Below are 19,687 nucleotides of genomic sequence, written 5' to 3' on the forward strand. Positions count from 1 at the left end.
CTATCTATCAACGCTTTCTGATACTGCGGTCAGCCCCGGGAGGGAAGTGCTAAATTAAATGAATGAGCTCTTGAGTGTTGCACAACTGTTTTCTTTGTTTTCTCTTGCTTCCTGTCCAACCTGTGCTGCTGATTCCAAAAACAGAGCAGCATCCAATGAACTTAAGAAGGAAGTTTTATATATAAAGCGATAACAAGCCCCTCCTTGCTCCAGAAGTAATGGGAGAGGCTATTCTACGTGTGATTGATGGGTCCCAGGTGACTTGTTCCAAAAAGTAACTGATCCTTCGTCGTGCCCGACTATAAAAGCAACAACGTACAGGGAAAGGCAGAGTGGAAGGAAGAAAAGAAAGTGGATAATTGGGGCAGCTAACATCGAATAAGAAGAAAAGAGAGAGAGAGAGAGATTGAATATTTACCTTCAAGTCTTTATTGTTCAGACACTGGGATAAAATGGTGCCCACCATTTTTCTGAGCACCTTCTTGCTTCATTTCACTGTTTCTGTGGCTTCAGAACCGTAAGGAAATGTATACTCTGTACTCTTACCCTGAGTCCTGGCAAAGTGACCAGGGGAAATGCATGCTGTGTTAAAATATGATTCTACTTGACCGTTTCAACTTCTGAGACTGAGTGCTGGTTTCCCTTATAAATTTTAAACAAGCGTATGAGGGAATTAGGACCTTTTTCTTAAGATGCCTCTCTCTACATACTCAAGTTTATCCCAATGCTATGAAAAATGTTTCAGAAACATTTCAATACGTTAAAATGGTTCCTTATGCATGTTCTGCATTTCTGCTACACTTGTTTAAAGCCTTGGTTACTTTCTTTGCACAGGCAATATATCCTATGGGTGTCCTCCGTGATGCAGAGTCATTCTACAGACAAGGCTTGTCTCCACCTTTCAAACCTTAACGAATCTGTATCCTTGAGTGTTGTCCTCGAATATGATGGATACAACACCACGATTTTTGACCAGTCTGTGGACGACGATAACTTCTACGCTTGTGCAGATTTCAAGGTGAGGCACTGAACTTGCCGTTTCCGAACTTCAGCGGGGGTGAGGAAATTATTACTGAAAAATTATTTTTAGAGAGGGGTCCCTGAGCGGCTCCGTCGGTTCAACGTCTGACTTCGGCTCGGAGATCATGATCTCATGGTTCGGGAGTTCGAGCCCCACATCAGGTTCGCTCCCGTCAGCGCAGAGCCTGCTTGGGACCCTCTGTCCCCCTCTCTCTGCCCCTTCCCCAACTTGCGCTCTCTCAAAAACAAATAAGCATTAAAGCATTGCTTTTAGAGAGATAACCAACCTTGATTTTGGATGCAATGTGGAAGCTAGGGAATGGGATCAGAGACTTCCTGAGAGGCAAGAAACAAAAGGAAAATTTACCCATGCGACAAAACCTGTGAAATACTGCCGTTATTCTTTCATAGGCAGTGATAATCAAGCACAATCACTGCCCTTTGGATAGAACCATTTAACAATATGGGGAAAGAAAATACAGGTAAAAAGAAGCAAGATCGACAGTGAGGGCAACACACACACACACACACACACACACACGCACACAGAAAATCGAAGGCTAGCAGACGTAAAAATAAGTTTGTCAGAAACAGTCCTCATGCTAACTAAAGCAATTGTAAAAAGTGGTCTCCGAGTCTCCCTTTAAGACATAAGATCCTCTCTAGAGGCTCACGGCCTGAGAAGCCAATTTAAGACCTTATTTACCAGCTCAATGTCTACAACTTGTTTTCCCATTCTCTGCTCTTTAACATGAACAGGTGTCTCAAAAGTCCTCTGAGCCGTTGGCCTTTGTGACATTGCGGGCTAAGGGAGAGACTCTTAAAATCTTCGAGAGGAGGTCCGTAGCACTCGCTTCAGAGGAGACCGTAACCTTTGTGCAGACAGATAAGCCCATCTATAAACCTGGACAGAAGGGTAAGTCAGTGTTCTTGTTTCCTTTGTTTCACTGGCCTCAGGAACACATTCCTCAAATTTAGAGCACCCCGAACGCGTGAATGTCAGTCTTAAGTTTACTCTGAATGTTATGGGATCACGGATTTCTCGAATTTCTACTGGCCGCCTAGGTCAGTTACGTAACGGTGCCCTCCAGCCCCAGGAACTGAATGCTTTGCTTCTTTTTTTCAACGTTTATTTATTTTTGGGACAGAGAGAGACAGAGCATGAACGGGGGAGGGGCAGAGAGAGAGGGAGACACAGAATCGGAAAGAGGCTCCAGGCTCTGAGCCATCAGCCCAGAGCCCGACGCGGGGCTCGAACTCCCGGACCGCGAGATCGTGACCTGGCTGAAGTCGGACGCTTAACCGACTGCGCCACCCAGGCGCCCCTGAATGCTTTGCTTCTTAAACTCGTGCATGCCACTTTAAAAGTTTAAAAGTTCTAGTGACAGACTTTCGTAATAAAATGGATACGAGCCTGGGATGCGAAATGTTTGGTTTCACTTCTTGCTCCATAACTTACCAGTTGGGCCAGCCAAGTAAATCTCTGTGTAGACTCAGTCCTTTCATCCCTAGAATGGAGGGAATAAAAATGCCCCCCTTCCGGAAATAGTGTGAGAATAAAATGGGACAGTCAATGTAAAATAGGACCTAGCACAAAGACTCCTTATTATCATTGTTATTCGTGCCAGTAGGAATAATCACTGATCTGATAACCTAAGCGGAGTTCTTCTATTTTCTTTAGTATTGTGGTAAGTAAAAGGTGGCAGAAAGAACACCAAACTAGGATTCTGAACTGGGGTGGTTTTTGTTTTGGCCGTACCAATAAATTATTGGATTTCGCCCAGGAAATTCTGCTCTTTGAGATCTTTAGCTTTCTCATTTGTAAAATTAGGGGGTTGGATGACAGCATCTATGTATTTTCTTCTAATATTACATATTTGTATGATTTATTTTGAAAAGAAATAAAAGAATTAAAACAAAATTCCTATAGTGAGATTTTTTCCCTGCATTATATTCTCTCTGTACTTATTAAAATGTTATAATGACAGTTATGTATATAAAGGTAGTTAAAATGATCTTTCTGGAATTCCGCTAAAATTAATGTAATGTTTGCTAACGTTACTATCCTTCTCCAGAAAATTATGTTTAACTTCTACTATACATACTTCACATTTTTCTTTCTACAATGAATTCTGGCACCAATTTTTTATAACGTTTATTTATTTTGAGAGAGACAAAGCACGTGAGTGCATGCACACACATATGCAAGCCGGGGAGGGTCAGAGAGAAGGAGAGAGATTCCGAAGCGGGCTCCACACTGTCAGTGCAGAGCCCGATGTGGGGCTTGAACTCACAAACCGTGAGATCATGACCTGAGGCGAAATCGAAAGTCAGATGCTCAACTGACTGAGCCACGCAGGTGCCCCGAGGCACCAGTTTTTAAGGTGTTCCTGTGGGCCATTTAGGGCAAAACTTTCCGGTTGGTGGTAGCAGCTTTGGTAATAATAAAGCATCGTCAACAGTCAACAGAGGAATTCCAAATGTGTAACGAGAACTCTTTCCAAATAGGACCCAAATTTCAAAGGGTCACATCAGAGCTAGGGGACACAGGGCAGCATTCCGTGACAGCAAGACAATTAATTGCTATGTCTATTTACAAGCATTCATAGCTGGGAGGAAAACAAGAAAAAAAATATTGTCCCTTCTTCCTCTTTTCTTTTAGTTCAAATTCGCATCGTGACGCTGGATACCAAGTTCAGACCTGTTGAGGAATTGGTGAGTTCATTAATTTCTAATGGTACAATGAAATTGAAGCAAAGTAAACAAATCTATTACCATCTGAAGTGTCACCAGGAGGTTTTCCATAAGTACGGAAATTGATTCTAACATGGAATACTGTACAGGTGGAGTTTCAATGCTGACCCCCAAATTTAGAATTTGTCTTTATTGGGAGTTAGTTTGTACTTCTTTAGGTCTTTTTATCATATAAGGGGGAAAAAATGGGTTGCATGGAACCTGCTTTCCACTTCCCTGATGAGGTTCAGGATCTCTCACATTTGGGGTTTCCTTGGCACGCTTAGCTGTGGAAAGTTGGTCTTCTGCGAAACTTAAGGCTGTCTCAACACGAAGCTAGACGATCTTAATAATGCAATATCTGGCAAAAAAAGAAAAAAAAGCACTATTACAATATTAACCTGCATTTTTTTCTTTTCAGTATCCGTTGATCACACTCCAGGTAAGCAATCTGCTTTATCACACTCGTTATTTTGAATATTCAGATAAATAAGGATGTGTGTGTGCGTGTGCGTGTAGTTTTCATGACAGGTAGTTAGGAAGTAAGGGAACTAGGGCCGCCTGGGTGGCGCAGTCGGTTAAGCGTCCGACTTCAGCCAGGTCACGATCTCGCGGTCCCTGAGTTCGAGCCCCGCGTCGGGCTCTGGGCTGATGGCTCGGAGCCTGGAGCCTGTTTCCGATTCCGTGTCTCCCTCTCTCTCTGCCCCTCCCCCGTTCATGCTCTGTCTCTCTCTGTCCCAAAAAAAAAAAAAAAAAAAAGTTGAAAAAAAGAAAGTAAGGGAATTGAAATAAGGGGAAGAGAACTCTTTATCTACTTACAATGTAAGGCATCAGCCGAAGATGTAAATAAAAAGCTGCCACTTTGGTATTGATCCTGTGTGGCAAATGCAGTAATGGATTTCCACAGAAAATAAAAGATTGGGCTCCTTCTAAGGGGGGTTTATGTTTAAAATTGCTTCGTTTTGGCTACTGGCCCTTCTCAATGTTAATTTAACCATATCTTATTTTAAGGAAATAGAAAACATAAACACCTAAAGATTTGAAATAGAGTCGGTGATATTATTACAAAATGGACCCTTTGCTTTCAGAAAATAGTTAATGGAGTCTCCTTCTACAGTTCAAAGCTCTTAGTGCAGTAGAGTGTGACTTAATTTCAGATCTTAAGTCTGTCAGTAAATCTTTTGTGTCCATCAACCCCAACATATGTACTTTAATTTCTACCGGCAATATGTATTATTACTATTAACTAAGTCTAAATGTTAATATACTGAGGGGCGCCTGGGTGGCTCAGTTGCTTAAGCGTCCGACTTCGGCTCAGGTCATGATCTCGTGGTTCGTGAGTTTGAGCCCCGTGTCGAGCTCTGTGCTGACAGCTCAGGGCCTGGAGCCTGCTTCACATTCTGTGTCTCCCTCTCTCTCTGCCCCTTCCCTGCTCACGCTCTGTCTCTCTCTCAAAATAAATAAAGATTTAAAAAAAAAAATTAAATGTTAATACACTGAGATCTAGGTTCATTGTCAATATATATGTATATAAATATTCCAAATTGTCTTTATAATACGAATTTTTTTGACTTTGTTACGTGGGTGGCAAGTAGCTCATCCTTCCGGTAGGATAAATATCAAGTCAGCCGTTTTCATGTCTTCCGCACCATTCGTAATCTGTAAATGGCATTATCTTCACATCCTCATTCAGCTAGTGTTCCACTGAAAGCACCATGAAGCTTAACCAACATTGGTTTAAATGAGTAAAAGTTTTATTGTTTTCACAAACCACTAAGTCTGAGTGCAGGCACTTTAAGGTTGGGACAAGAACAACATAATATTACGAAGGATCCGGGCTTCTTCTACTTAACCTCTCTGCTGGCCTCAGTGTGTTGTTTTATTCTCAAGTCCAGCCGCATCTGATTCTTTTAGAAATAATGTCTACTCGGTGACTTCTGCTTGCATTTCATTGGCCAAGCTGGTTACATTGGTCATTTCATTGGCCAACTTGGTTACATTGGTCATATGGACAATCCTTACTGAAAGGAAGCCTGGAAAATTAATTTAGTTTTCTAGGCTTTCTTGTAGAGGAAAGAAAAAAAAATTAAATTAAGTGAGTAGTAACTAATGTTTTTGTTTCTTTGTAGAAATCTTTTTATCAGGAATTCTTTAATCACAACTGGTTGATATCTTTAAATAAGCTTATGGAAGCAGGCTCACATAAGATGCAATGTGCTAAAAACAAATAAAGGAGAAAATGTAGAACTCCCATTAAACAGCTCTTGCATGCAGTGTGCAAATTCATAACCAGTTTATTTATAGACCAAATAAACACCAGTGACAAATAGAAGTATTTGCTAGAAGAAATCCCGCCTTATGCATCTGTTGGAGTGGGTCCACTCTACCGTGGAAAGCACTACTCTGGAGCAGGCACGTTGCGTTTTATTTTATTTATTTTTTAATTTTTTTGTGTTTAATTTTATATTTGAGAGAGAGAGAGAGAGACAGAGTGTGAGCAGGGGAGGGGCAGAGAGACAGAGACAGAATCTGAAGCAGGCTCCAGGCTCGGAGCTGTAACACAGGGCCCGACAAGGGGCTCGAACTCATGAGCAGTGAGAGCATGACCTGAGCCGAAGTCAGATGCTTAACCGACTGAGCCACCCAGGCGCCCCTGTGTTTTATTTTATTTTTTTAACGTTTATTTATTTTTGAGACAGAGAGAGACAGAGCATGAACGGGGGAGGGGCAGAGAGAGGGAGACACAGAATCTGAAACAGGCTCCAGGCCCCGAGCGGTCAGCACAGAGCCCGACGCGGGGCTCGAACTCACAGACTGTGAGATCATGACCTGAGCCGAAGTTGGCCGCTCAACCGACTGAGCCACCCAGGCTCCCTGCCCCTGTGTTTTAAACTTGTTAACCGTGGAACTCTGGTTCAGAAAGACAAAAATCCAAAGCAATAGTTAGAGATTGTTGTTCTTATCCTTTTGGGGCTTAACAGAGACATACTGTAATATTGAATTTGTATACCCGAGGAAGTTATGTTATTGTTACAGCGCGAGATATTAGTGCAATAAAATGGTAGTTTTCTTTACTTCCAATAACTGTAGAAGGTACTCAGAATAAAGAAGGAAAGGATAAGACTCTTCATGACCTCTCATTTTATTTCTTCTTTATTTCTAGGATCCTCAACACAATAGGATTTTTCAGTGGCAAAACGTGACCTCCTTTCAAAACATTACCCAACTCTCATTCCAACTGATTTCAGAACCAATATTTGGAGATTACTCTGTTATCGTGAAAGAAAAATCAGGAAGGACACTGACACACCAATTTACTGTTGATAGATACGGTAATGAATTACTACTTATGGTTGTTTCCTCATAAAGGAAGAGTTCAAAGGGCTGAACAAAACAACTTTGATGTTAGATTTAGGCAAAAGATTTAGGTGAGGCTTGATTTGATTTTCTGCCATTTCCCTTTCCTGGGGTTTTCGGCTTTATCATCCTTCTTTCTTGTCCTGTATCCTTATTCTAACCCCTGACCTTCCTACCTGGGAAATGTCTCATCTTCTAGAATCCAGGCAATCTTCTAAGACGATCTAAATGATTACGATAAATAACGTGTGAAGTTCTGAGAACAGGGAAGATAAAGGAAAGGCCCTGTCACTTACTGGTGCCACACACAGAATTGGGGGCAGTTGAAATGTGGGCTATGGCGACGCATGCATAGGAAAATGTTGTGCACAGAAACCTACCTAGTTACATGATTAGTTACGCGATTGCCGTAAGTTTTTCTCACCCGTGATGGTAGGGGCTGAAGTCTATTTCTTCTTGTTTCCAGTGTTGCCCCGGTTTGAAGTTAAGGTCAGTGCACCACAAACGGTAACTATTTCGGATGACGAATTCCAAGTGAATGTATGTGCTAAGTAAGTATTCAGGAGATTTGACTCCAACGGTCAATATAGAGCTCAGAAAGACTGAGAAATGAGACTAACCATGTAACTTTATTTATATGCTTCCTTTAAGATTGTCAGAGAAAGAGTGAATTCTCATTGTAAAATATTTTAAAAACAAAGAAAACCATAAGAAATTACCTGTAATTAATTCTGCCGATTGCCATTTACCTTGTAAGGTATTTTCTTCTAGTCTTGTATGAATCTTTTCATATTCATCAACTGCAATCATCCTTTTCTATACACTATAATTAAGAAAACACGTCTTCATATTCAGCTCATCTTTTACGAATTCCAATTCCTTGCTGCATAGACATAACTCTATGTGGCCATACCAAATTAACTCTTCTTTATTATATAACATGGAGGCTATTCAATTTTTTTCCATACTATTATAGTATATGTCTTTGTGTATAAGTGTATAAGAAGTATCTTCTGAAATAAAAACGATGTACTTAAGAAAGATGTCCAGAACTGGAATTGTCAAGACAGAATGTATAACATTCTTTTAGTTTTTTGATTGCCATATTACTCACTAAATACGTTGCATCAGTGTAAAGTTCCAGCAGCTGATACAGAAGTACCTGCCTCAATGAATCTTCACCATCATTGATATTTTCATTTTAAATAAAAAAGAAACTCTTCAAAATGTCATAATGGGAAAAAAGGTATTTTTAACAATTAGAATTAATTTGAATCTTCCTCGTGTGAAAAAAAAAATCCTGTATGATTTGAGAAATTTTAGTTTTCTTTTTGGGAAATTATTTCGAATGCCTTTTACATTTTTAAGAGTGTGATGCCTTTTCTCAAATTTCTACTAATAATTAATATAGTTAATGTTTATTGAATGCCAATTTCTGTGCTGAGCATTGCCCTTATTATATTCTTACCCCCATGCTATGTGATAGGAGCTATTATCATCTTTGTTTTAGAAAAAAAAGATAACAAGACACAGAGAACTGAAATAATTTATCAACAGTAATGGCGCCTTTTGATGGCCAACTTAGGATTTAGACCAATACTATTTGACTTCAGAAGTACTCTTCTAACCAAGACCTCTGTTATAATTTATATAAACAATTAAAAATTTTAATATATGGCATATTTGTTCCAACTTTTTATTTTATTGGTGACATGGAAATAGTTTGCTTTAGAGCATTTTCAGAGGATTTCAAAGTAGATTTTGACTTTCAAAATAGTCTTGAGTAGAGTCAAGGTACTTTAAAGATATATTGGGTGAAAGGCTGACAGTATCTACAATGTTCTTTGGACTCTAGTACAACTTTACGAATATTTTCTTGTTTTGGTGAAGAGTAGCTGACATGTGCTAGAATTTCATAAACGTAATATATGAAAGATGTAGATATGTGTGCTAAAAATAAGGAGGTAATGAAATAAGCTTCAAAAAATCCAGGCTCCTAAACTAGTTTCACTCATAAAATCCCACACAAGCCAGAATTGTCAATGGGATTAATACCTATAATTTATCTGCCCAGGGGTATGCTAAAAAAAAAAAAAGTACGACACAGATATCAGGAGAGCCAAAGTAGTTATCAAGTATCGCCTTCATAGGAGACTTGCTAAACTAACTGTTGATACGGAATTGGGAGTTCTCAAAAACTTCTTGAATGTTACCTTTCATTTAGATTTGACATGACATGGTATTCAGTTATCAGCAATCATGATGCCCTGCAACAGGACCAGGCAGTTGAGACAGAAGCTCTCGTGGCCACAGAAATATTTCTGGGCAGGTTACAGGAACAGGATGAATAAAATCAGTATGTCTAGGAGTGAACATCCATGCAAGAGTTGCCTACTTCAGGTCGCACGCACTACGTCTGTGCATTGTTTCTTCAGGACTCCCCGGCACTTAACTTGAGAAAACAAAAGCAAGCCAGGGTATTTTGGCAAACGGCCTCCTTTTAGCAAACAGGGAAGAAAACGCGCCTATAGGCAAAGACACCTTAATAAACCGCATTAGTATCCACCAAAAGCTTTTCAAAGCACAAAGGGAAAATGTTTATTCTTTCTGATCTGTGCGAGCATTTAAGCTACAGATTTCACAGGCATGTGTTAACCCCTAGAAAATACGACAATGAGAGTTTTATTTTGTAAGCAAAAGACAGTAAGAAGCAATAATAAGCTATGTTCAGTTGCGCCGCCTGTGGCCTGATCTGAGTCTTGCCGCTGTGTTATATGTAATTGATCTTTAAAGCTCACGGATGACTTTAGCGATTTGGCTCGAATCGAATTCTCAGAAGCATTGACAATTTTTAAGTAGGGAGAGAAAAGCAACTTCGTGGAAGAGCCCGGACTGTGGGAAGGGAGGAAGATCACCGTTTGAATTTCAATTCCGTGTCTTACAACGTAGACGAGTTGCTTGACCTCAGTTCACTAATCGGCACAATGACATTATGCGCCGACATCTCGGCATCGCTTAAAAAATAAATTAGATCATCTGTGTAACCACCAGATACATAGTAGTGCCCAACAATTAGAAAAAAAATATTATCATTGATTAATTATTTTCAGTTTTACTACTTACTAATTTCACAGGTGCTATGTTTTTCTAAATGAAGCAATCCGCAAATAACAAAAAATATCGAATCAACTCTATTTGCCTTTGATTGAAATTTAAAAAAAAAAACCCACCTTGTGTTGTGGTTTTTTGTGTGTTTTAGGAGAAAATGAGATATTTATTTAATCTCACCCCACAAGACATATTTTGATCAAAATTTATCTGTTTATGCCAATCTCCATACCTGCTACATTTGTTGGATGTACAATGAGAATTGTTGTTTAAAGTATTAATCGGGGGGTGCCTGGGTGGCTCAGTAGGTTAAGTGTCCAACTTGGGCTCAGGTGATGCTCTTCCAGTTCGTGAGTCACAGACCAATGTCGGGCTCTGGGCTGATCGCTCAGAGCCTGGAGCCTGCTTCAGGTTCTCTCTCTCCTTCTCTCTCTGCCCCTCCCCTGCTCGCACTCTGTCTGTCTCTCTCTCTTTCAAAAACAAATAAATATAAATTTTTTTTTTTTAAGTATTGATCTGGAAGTATTTTAAGATCCTAAATAATCCAGAAGCTCCTGGGTGGCTCAGTCGGTTAAGCCTCTGACTCTTGGTTTCGGCTCAGGTCATGATCTCACGGTGTCTTGAGTTCGAGCCCCACATCGGGCTCCAAGATGACAGTGCGGAGCCCGCTTGGGATTCTCTGTCTCCCTCTCTCTGCCCCTCCCCTACTTGCACTATCTCTTCCTCTCTCAAAATATAAATAAACTTAAAAAAAAAGATCCTAATAATCCACATGTTACTTAGATCCATATATTTTTTCTGGTAAAAAAAAAAATGGTGCTGCAGACAAATTTTATAATATTTCTATCAGGCTAAAATGTAATTTAAAAAACTCGATGTGATCATTAAATCCCTTTTGCTGAGACCTTAGGTTCTACATTTCCCTGAATTTGATTTTTGTTTTCTTTTAAGTAAGCTCTGTGCCCAACGTGGGGCTTGAACTCACAGTGCCGAGATCAGCCGACACATGCTGTATCAACTGAGCTAACCAGGCACCCCTTGAGTTTGGTAGCCATTCGTTCCGGATTTCATATACAATTTCTGAAAAAGCCCATAAAAGAGGCCCATGGTATTGTTCATCTATAACTGTCACGACACTTTCTCCTACCAGGTACACCTATGGCCAGCCGGTGCAAGGAAAAGCTCAAATCCGGGTGTGCAGAAAATTCTTTTCCTCCGAGAACTGTGAGAATAACAACAATGAAATATGTGAACAATTTATTGCGCAGGTACAGATCATTATTATTATTGTCATTATCATTATATTTCATTATCATTCTTTCTTCGATTCTGTAGAGAGGGAAAAATCCTCCCTCTACCCTTTAAAGTCTTCCACTGGACTAAATAGAATTAAGTTTACATGAAACAGGCTAACAGGAGAAAAAAACCCAAAGTTTTACTAGGTACATACAGCGGTCCCATAATGAAATTGAGGTCCAAAAAGATGACCAAGGCAAGCAGCTTTTATACTTTTTGACAGAGGGACAATAAATTTGTGAGGAATTGACAGGACAAAGAAAACAGGTGTTTGTAAGCTTTAATTAGTAAGGAATTCAAATTGAAATTTGGGTCGAGGTAGTAGATTAGAAAAAAACCAACAAGGTTTTTTTTTGGGTTTTTGGGGTTTTTTTTCCTAGAGCTTTCTTGGCTTTAAAGTCCCTGTCTCTGGTGGTAAGGATGTCTTTTTACTTTTTACTGCAGCGAGGGTGCCTTTCACCTGGGAGTTTTTTTCCCTTCTTTCAGGGGGACCAAGGAGGATCTAAGTGTCCTTGCACCGGCTCTTTCTTAAGCAACTTTTATGTAAAATAATCAATATGCCTTGGGGCGCCTGGGTGGCTCAGTAAGTTAAGTGTCCGACTTTTGATTGTGACTCAGGTCACGATCTCATGGCCGTGAGATCGAGCCCACATCAGGCTCTGTGCTGACAGCATGGACCCTACTTTGAATGCTTTCTCCCTCTCTCTCTATCCCTCCCCTTCTCTCTGTCTCTCTCTTTCTCAATAAGTAAACATATAAAATAAAATAATAAAATGAAATTAAAATAAAATGAAATTAAATGATAAAATAAAATAAAATAAAATAAAATATCGATATGCCCACATGGCATGTTTGGGGGGAACCTGCCCTTGGCCCCTACAATTCCATTTATAAAAGGGACTTAACATTATTTTCATTTTGTGGGTAATGGAGGCTGCAGCTAGATAAGGTGAAGAATGAGGAGCAAATACAACGTCCACCAATAGTCTCTTTCTCTAGGCCATGTAAATGGTTACCCACCTATGGATTCATAGAATTTTTAAATTTGAAAACCCTTATTGGTTTTCTTGTTTTATATACCGTCTAGATGATCTCTCTGGTCTTCCCATGTGGCATCATTAGTCATCTGTTAAATTAACAAACCCCTGATAGGACCCACCATGCAATCTAGAATTGTCCTTGTGAAAAAAGTTCATTCGCACACACCTGCGAATTAGTCACTGCTAATCTCAGTAAACAATCCTGTCCATTTATTTGAGGATCAACTTAGGACCTCGAAAATGAGATTTGCATAGATTTCAGTTTATAATTTAAGCCTGATCGTCCTGAAGTTACTCACCAAATTGATGAACATCAATTGGTAAATATCGAGATTTGCTAAAGACAAGCAGAACACCTGTAGATAAGAATTGCAGGCAAAGAAAGGCTGAGTCGAATTCTTCCATATCAGCAGTGCACTTTTCTGTAGTGTGATTTTAATGTAATTTAGTCATTTTACCAAGTGATGGGTGTTCTCTCCGCGAATGGCTTTTTGCTCCTCAGTGTGACAAATATAGCAATAAATAATCTGCTAAAACTATCTTTCTATATCAGTGGTTTTAGGTACTTCATACAGATTCCTTCGCATGGGTTTCATGAATCAAAGTAGATGATAGATAGATAGATAGATAGATAGATAGATAGATAGATAGAATCACACACAATTTTTCATTTAAAAAATAATTGTCAAAAAAATTTTTAAGCATTTAAATTCCTGTCAGCAATGTGTGAGAGGACTATAGTTCCCAAGTTACTGCCGGCAATATATATAGCAGGTTTTAAAATGTTGCCATTTTGAAAGAAGTTTCTTTTGCTTTAATTGGTATTATTTGTGAATTTGAGTGTATTTTCATATTTTTGTTATGAGTTTGAATTTGTTCTTTCAGGAATTCTTAATGATCCTTGTTTTCCCTGTTTGTGTGAAACTGAAACTTTCTTTTAGTATAAATATTGCCCTCTATCCCCTAAGCAAATATTTTTTCAAGTCTGTTATTTAAATATTGACTTTGATTGTGTTATTTTTGAAATACCAAAGTTCCTGATGTTTACAGGTTCTCAGCCTTAGAAAAAGTTCTCACCTATCCCCATGTTGTACGTGTAGCTATCTAAGCGTATTTTAACATTTTAAAAATTTCTCTAATCAACATAGTTTTTTTTTTTTTTAATTTTTTTTTTCAACGTTTTTTTTTATTTTTGGGACAGAGAGAGACAGAGCATGAATGGGGGAGGGGCAGAGAGAGAGGGAGACACAGAATCGGAAACAGGCTCCAGGCTCCGAGCCATCAGCCCAGAGCCTGACGCGGGGCTCGAACTCACAGACCGCGAGATCGTGACCTGGCTGAAGTCGGACGCTTAACCGACTGCGCCACCCAGGCGCCCCTAATCAACATAGTTTTTATTATGCTGTAAAATAACACATTTCGTTTTCTTCTAAATGGATACTAAGTTGTATTAGCATCTAATCTTATACAACTTGGGTCTCCCTCTTTATTCTAAATAGTGCTCGTAAAAGGTTATTCTGTTTTGTTGGACTTCCTCTGACTTTTGTTTTATTATTTCCTTTCTGATATTATTTTTTTGTTCCTAAATCATTTTTTTTAATTTTTTTTATGTTTTATTTCTTATATTTGAGAGAGACAGACAGAGGGACAGAGCACAGGTGGGGTGGGAACAAAGAGAGAGGGAGACACAGAATCTGAAGCAGGCTCCAGGTTCTAAGCGGTTAGCACAGAGCCTGATGAAGGGCTCGAACTCATGAGCCATGAGATCATGACCTGAGCCAAAGGAGGATGCGCAACCGACTGAGCCACCCAGGCGCCCCTAAATCATTTATTTTTTAAAAAATTTTTTAACGTTTATTTATTTTTGAGACAGAGAGAGATAGAGCATGAACGGGGAAGAGTCAGAGAGAGAGGGAGACACAGAATCTGAAACAGGTTCCAGGCTCCGAGCTGTCAGCACAGAGCCCGACGCGGGGCTGGAACACACATACCGCGAGATCGTGACCTGAGCCGAAGTCGGACGCTTAACCGACTGAGCCACCCAGGCGCCCCTATCATTTATTTTTATAATCATCATATTCTTTCTTTTCCCTGAAATTTTAGTTTATTTTGGTGGTTTTAAAAAATGTTGTTTCTTCTCCTTAAAAACATTGTATTTTACTTTCTCTTTTAACCATAGCTTAATACCATAGATTTTGATGCAAAACCCTTTTATCCTTGTCTTTAACGTCAAGATTCTTATTGATTTACGTTATATTTTCTCTTTGACTCAGGTATTACTGAAAAATGTTTTTTTTCTTAATTTCAAGGCATGTAAGATTCTTCTGATTACATTTTATTTTCATTTTTTTAATTTTTAATTTTTGTTTTTTTAGAGAGAGAAAGAATGTGTGAATGGGGGGGGGAGGAGCAGAGAGAGAGAGAGAGGGAGGGAGAGAATCTTAAGCAGGCTCCACATCCAGGGCAGAGCCCAAGGTAGGGCTCGATCCCACGACCTTGGGATCATGACCTGAGCTGAAATCAAGCGTCAGACGTTCAACCAACTGAGCTACCCAGGCGCCTCTGTCATTTCTTTGTAATTTGATTGTATTATACATAGACAAAGTAAAATTGCCTGTTTTGTTGTTGTTAACATTATAGTTGATGGTTCAGAGGAGCACATGTTCTGGGATCAGAATGCCTAGCTACCACTTTCTATCTGTGTGACCTTGGGCAGATTATATATTTCAGTTTATTCATCCATATAATGGTGATGACAATCGAGTCTCCTCATGTGGTAGTTTTGAGAGTCAGATGAATTGATCTATCCCTCTACCATTTTAAATTGAGAATTAATAGTACCATTTGTTTTTTTTTTTTTAATTTTTTTTAATGTTTATTTATTTTTGACAAAGAGAGAGACAGAGAATGAACAGGGGAGGGGCAGAGAGAGAGGGAGACACAGAATCTGAAATGGGATCCAGGCTCTGAGCCGTCAGCACAGAGCCCGACGTGAGGCTCGAACTCACAGACCGTGAGATCGTGACCTGAGCTGAAGTCGGACGCTTAACCGACTGAGCCACCCAGGCGCCCCAGTACCGTTCATTTTAAAATATAAGTAGATCTACGTTTCTCTCGTTCCTGATGTCACCAATGAAAGATCATCTATAGATTTGTTCTTCATTTTAAATAACAATTTACCTTAAAAAGAGTTCTTGTGGGGTGCCTGGGTGGCGCAGTCGGTTAAACGTCCGACTTCAGCCAGGTCACGATCTCGCGGTCCGTGAGTTCGAGCCCCGCGTCGGGCTCTGGGCTGATAGCTCAGAGCCTGGAGCCTGTTTCCGATTCTGTGTCTCCCTCTCTCTCTGCCCCTCCCCCGTTCATGCTATGTCTCTCTCTGTCCCAAAAATAAATAAACGTTGAAAAAAAAAAAAAAAGAGTTCTTGTGTGACACACTTGAAGACTCAAGATGATTTTAATCTCTAATTCTTAAAATAGGATTCTCATCTTTAATTTATTGCCATCTACATTGTTGTCAATAGAATATCCCTGAGGTCTGTAAAATACACATTACCTCCTTCACTTGTAATTGCTGATGGACTCCCAGCCCTTCTTTTGGAATTCTTGGTCACTTCAACCAGTTTGTGAGATGAAACCATGCGGTGATGGGGGAAGGTAGAAATCTGTGCTAAAAGTCTATATCCCTTTAAGACCTTTGAATCCCTAATCTTTTCATTATACCTTCTCTTCATTTTTCAGTTGAGAAACGGTTGTGTGACTCAAATTGTGAATACGAAAGTCTTCCAACCCTACCGCTCAGGATTTTTCATGTCATTTCAAACCGCTGTAACAGTTACGGAATTTGGGACAGGTAATGATCATGTTTTATGGGCAACCTAGGGGTATATGCAGCTTCCTAGGGAGAAGTGTATCTAGTAAGCAAGATTCACCAAATAGAGATCAATAATTGTTCCACATAGTAAAGTGGAGTACGTTTACCAATAGGTCGACTTGAAGGTTGCTTCTGAAAAAAAGATTTTCCTCGTAATGTTTAAAATAAACTTATTATGTAAATGTTACAGGTTTATATCTACTTCTGTGCCTGCATCAATCAGACAGAGATTTCTTCTGAAGTAGCGAGCTAAGCTAATAAAGTAGGCACTCTTTTTAATTTTGGGTAAATCAGTTGATAACCAATTGACCGGGTCTGAGCTTTGATTTAATACAAAAGTTCACAATCTACAGCTAGAATGTCAAACCCAGCTCCACGCTTCTTTATGTAAAGTTTACTAGAACACGACCCCAGGCTGTTTAGCCTTGCTTAACAGCTAAAATACGAAAGTTGTGTAGCTTATGGTTCACAAGCTTAGAATAATAACTGTGAGGTCCTCTTCACAGAAGTTTGTCAACTTCTGATTTAATGCAAATGGAGACATTCGCGGGTATAAAATATCATTGAGAAATTTACAAGATGGCACATGAGTGCTCAATAAATCATTGTTAAAAGAATAACAAAGAAAAAGAGGAAAGTGGAATTTAATTTGGAGTGGAGAAAGCCAGATTCAATTGCTATTTTTGTTGCTTAAAAGTGAGTGAGAGGGGCGCCTGGGTGGCGCAGTCGGTTAAGCGTCCGACTTCAGCCAGGTCACGATCTCGCGGTCCGTGAGTTCGAGCCCCGCGTCGGGCTCTGGGCTGATGGCTCGGAGCCTGGAGCCTGTTTCGGATTCTGTGTCTCCCTCTCTCTCTGCCCCTCCCCCGTTCATGCTCTGTCTCTCTCTGTCAGCAAAAAAAAATAAAATAAACGTTGAAAAAAAAATTTTTTTAAAAAAAGTGAGTGAGATAATATTATTTATAAAGTGCTTTGTATAAACACACTTGATCAATAGCGTGATGGCATTTGTTATGGGTATTTGTCGCATTGTAACTTAGCTAGGTATGTTTACCTCTGCTTATCACAATTCATTCCTATTTACTTTGCTTTCAGATATTTTTCTTATCTGGGAAAAGTCTAAAAGCATAGTTATCTTGACAGGCTAAAGAAAGATTTAAAGGAAGTGAAAGCCTTCTCTCAAGAGATGTCTATGACATTCTCTGCTATAAAAGGAGTCACAAGCCAGAACTGAGTAGAATGGTCAGAAGAAAGAAATTAAAAGCATTTTCTCCTGCTTCTGGTCCAAACATTTTCACATTAATTATGTTATTAAGTTTGATGTATATTATACCAGATAGATACAGAGTATTCTGAAACATACTCCAAAGCACCTACGCTCTCCTTTCAATGTAGAAGAATGTAATTCTCTGTATAGAAGTTGCACATATCCCCTAAGCTATTTGTTCTTTTGAGATTCTAGATTAAACAATTCATCCTCCCTCACACTATTTTTTTTATTTCTTACAGGTGTGCAGATCAGTGAAAAGACTTCCATTTTTCTCACTCAATTGCTTGGGAGTGTGAGCTTTGAGAATATGGATTCTTTCTACAGAAGAGGAATTCCTTATTTTGGAACTGTAGGTTTGACTTAAAAATACATATTCTCATTTCATTTTCTTGGATCATGGGTTGCCCTTTGAAAATTTCTGGACATCTTTTTCCTACTTTTATAACACACTTGTAGCCTCACGATGTCTGATAGATGACAGAAAGTCCCCCACGGGGGAAGGAATGCGATCAACACAATTATAGCTGTTTCCATTTTATGTATCTATTTAATAGACCATCTTTCTGTCTATTGGATTTTAATAAAATTACAAATAAGCGATCACATTTATGAATAGAAAATTCTTCTCTATAGAAAGGTGATGTTTTGAGTTTTAAAAATTAATGCCTTTTTTTTTTTTTTTTTTTTTGGCACAGCTTAAATTTTCTGGACCTAATAATGTACCGATGGGGAACAAGCCATTGCGATTGGAGCTAAATAACAGATTTATAGGAAACTACACCACAGACGACAATGGGGAAGCTCTGTTTTCCATCGACACTTCAGATATATTCGATTCAGAGTTCAACCTGAAAGTAAGACACCGAAGAGTAGACAAGATCCCACAAAGTATTTGAGTGTTAGGAATTTTGAACATTAGGAATCTCTTAAAAGATCATTTATATTAAGAATATATTTTAGGGTCACCTGGGTGGCTCAGTCGGTTAACCGTCGACTTGGGCTCAGGTCATGATCTCGCAGTTCATGAGTTCGAGCTTCATGTCGGGCTCTGTGCTGACAGCTCAGAGCCTGGAGCCTGCTTCAGATTCTGTGTCTCCCTCTATCTCTGCCCCTCTGCCACTCACACTCTGTCTCTCTCTCTCTCTCAAAAATAAATACAGACATTTAAAAAATTTAAAATATATATATTTTTAAAAAGTTGCAAAATTTCAGGTATTTTATATGTCTCCTTGTTCATTAAATAATATGTAAGAATACTTATTCAAGAGGATGAGATAATAGCCTGGTACAATTGTTACAAAGTCTGTAACATCCAATATTTTCCTCTGAGACACCAGAAATAGTTCGTGAAGATGATTTGGCCTTTTTATCCCCTTTGATCATTTGATGCCTGGATAGGGGAGATACTACAATTTCCACTTTTCTGCTTCTTGAACAGAATTTTAGAGTTAAACAATTCATCCACGTTCAAATATAGCTGAAGGACACAGGGTGTAAGGCTATTCCCTGACTTCAGTTACAAAGTAAAAATAAACTAGCGTAGTCCTAATAAAATATACATACAACTATGGTCATGTTTTGTACGCCAAAAAAGAAGAAAGCGTAATTATTATTTTACTTCCAATAACTTGATATTTGAAACGCCAGGCACAGACTAAGATTCCTCTCTACTGTGAAGAGATAAGAAGCCTTCCATTCTGGAATAATCCCTGTCCTTAAAAGTCTTTATAGCTCGGGGCGCCTGGGTGGCGCAGTCGGTTAAGCGACCGACTTCAGCCAGGTCACGATCTCGCGGTCCGTGAGTTCGAGCCCCGCGTCGGGCTCTGGGCTGACGGCTCGGAGCCTGGAGCCTGTTTCCGATTCTGTGTCTCCCTCTCTCTGCCCCTCCCCCGTTCACGCTCTGTCTCTCTCTGTCCCAAGAATAAATAAACGTTGAAAAATAAAATTAAAAAAAAAAAAAAAGAGAGAACTTCTTTAAAAAAAAAAAAAAAAAAA

At 39.3% G+C, this 19,687-nt stretch overlaps 1 protein-coding gene across 1 annotated transcript in view; it reads left to right on the forward strand.

Moving 5' to 3' along the window:
- Positions 1-235: 235 nt before the first annotated feature.
- The window catches only part of LOC121038978 (ovostatin homolog 2-like), a 56,595-nt gene continuing 37,143 nt past the window's right edge, over positions 236-19,687 (forward strand). Inside the window, exons 1-11 of the mRNA XM_040488987.1 lie at positions 236-517; positions 835-1,018; positions 1,780-1,936; positions 3,683-3,735; positions 4,175-4,195; positions 6,917-7,085; positions 7,577-7,661; positions 11,369-11,486; positions 16,293-16,404; positions 17,932-18,041; positions 18,388-18,546. Of these exons, the coding sequence (XP_040344921.1) occupies positions 453-517; positions 835-1,018; positions 1,780-1,936; positions 3,683-3,735; positions 4,175-4,195; positions 6,917-7,085; positions 7,577-7,661; positions 11,369-11,486; positions 16,293-16,404; positions 17,932-18,041; positions 18,388-18,546 (1,233 nt within the window). The 5' untranslated portion in view covers positions 236-452. The remainder of the gene's footprint in view (positions 518-834; positions 1,019-1,779; positions 1,937-3,682; positions 3,736-4,174; positions 4,196-6,916; positions 7,086-7,576; positions 7,662-11,368; positions 11,487-16,292; positions 16,405-17,931; positions 18,042-18,387; positions 18,547-19,687) is intronic.

This window comes from Herpailurus yagouaroundi, unplaced genomic scaffold (assembly GCF_014898765.1).
Source record: "Herpailurus yagouaroundi ecotype Mexico unplaced genomic scaffold, PumYag 166, whole genome shotgun sequence".
Lineage (NCBI taxonomy): Eukaryota > Metazoa > Chordata > Mammalia > Carnivora > Felidae > Herpailurus > Herpailurus yagouaroundi.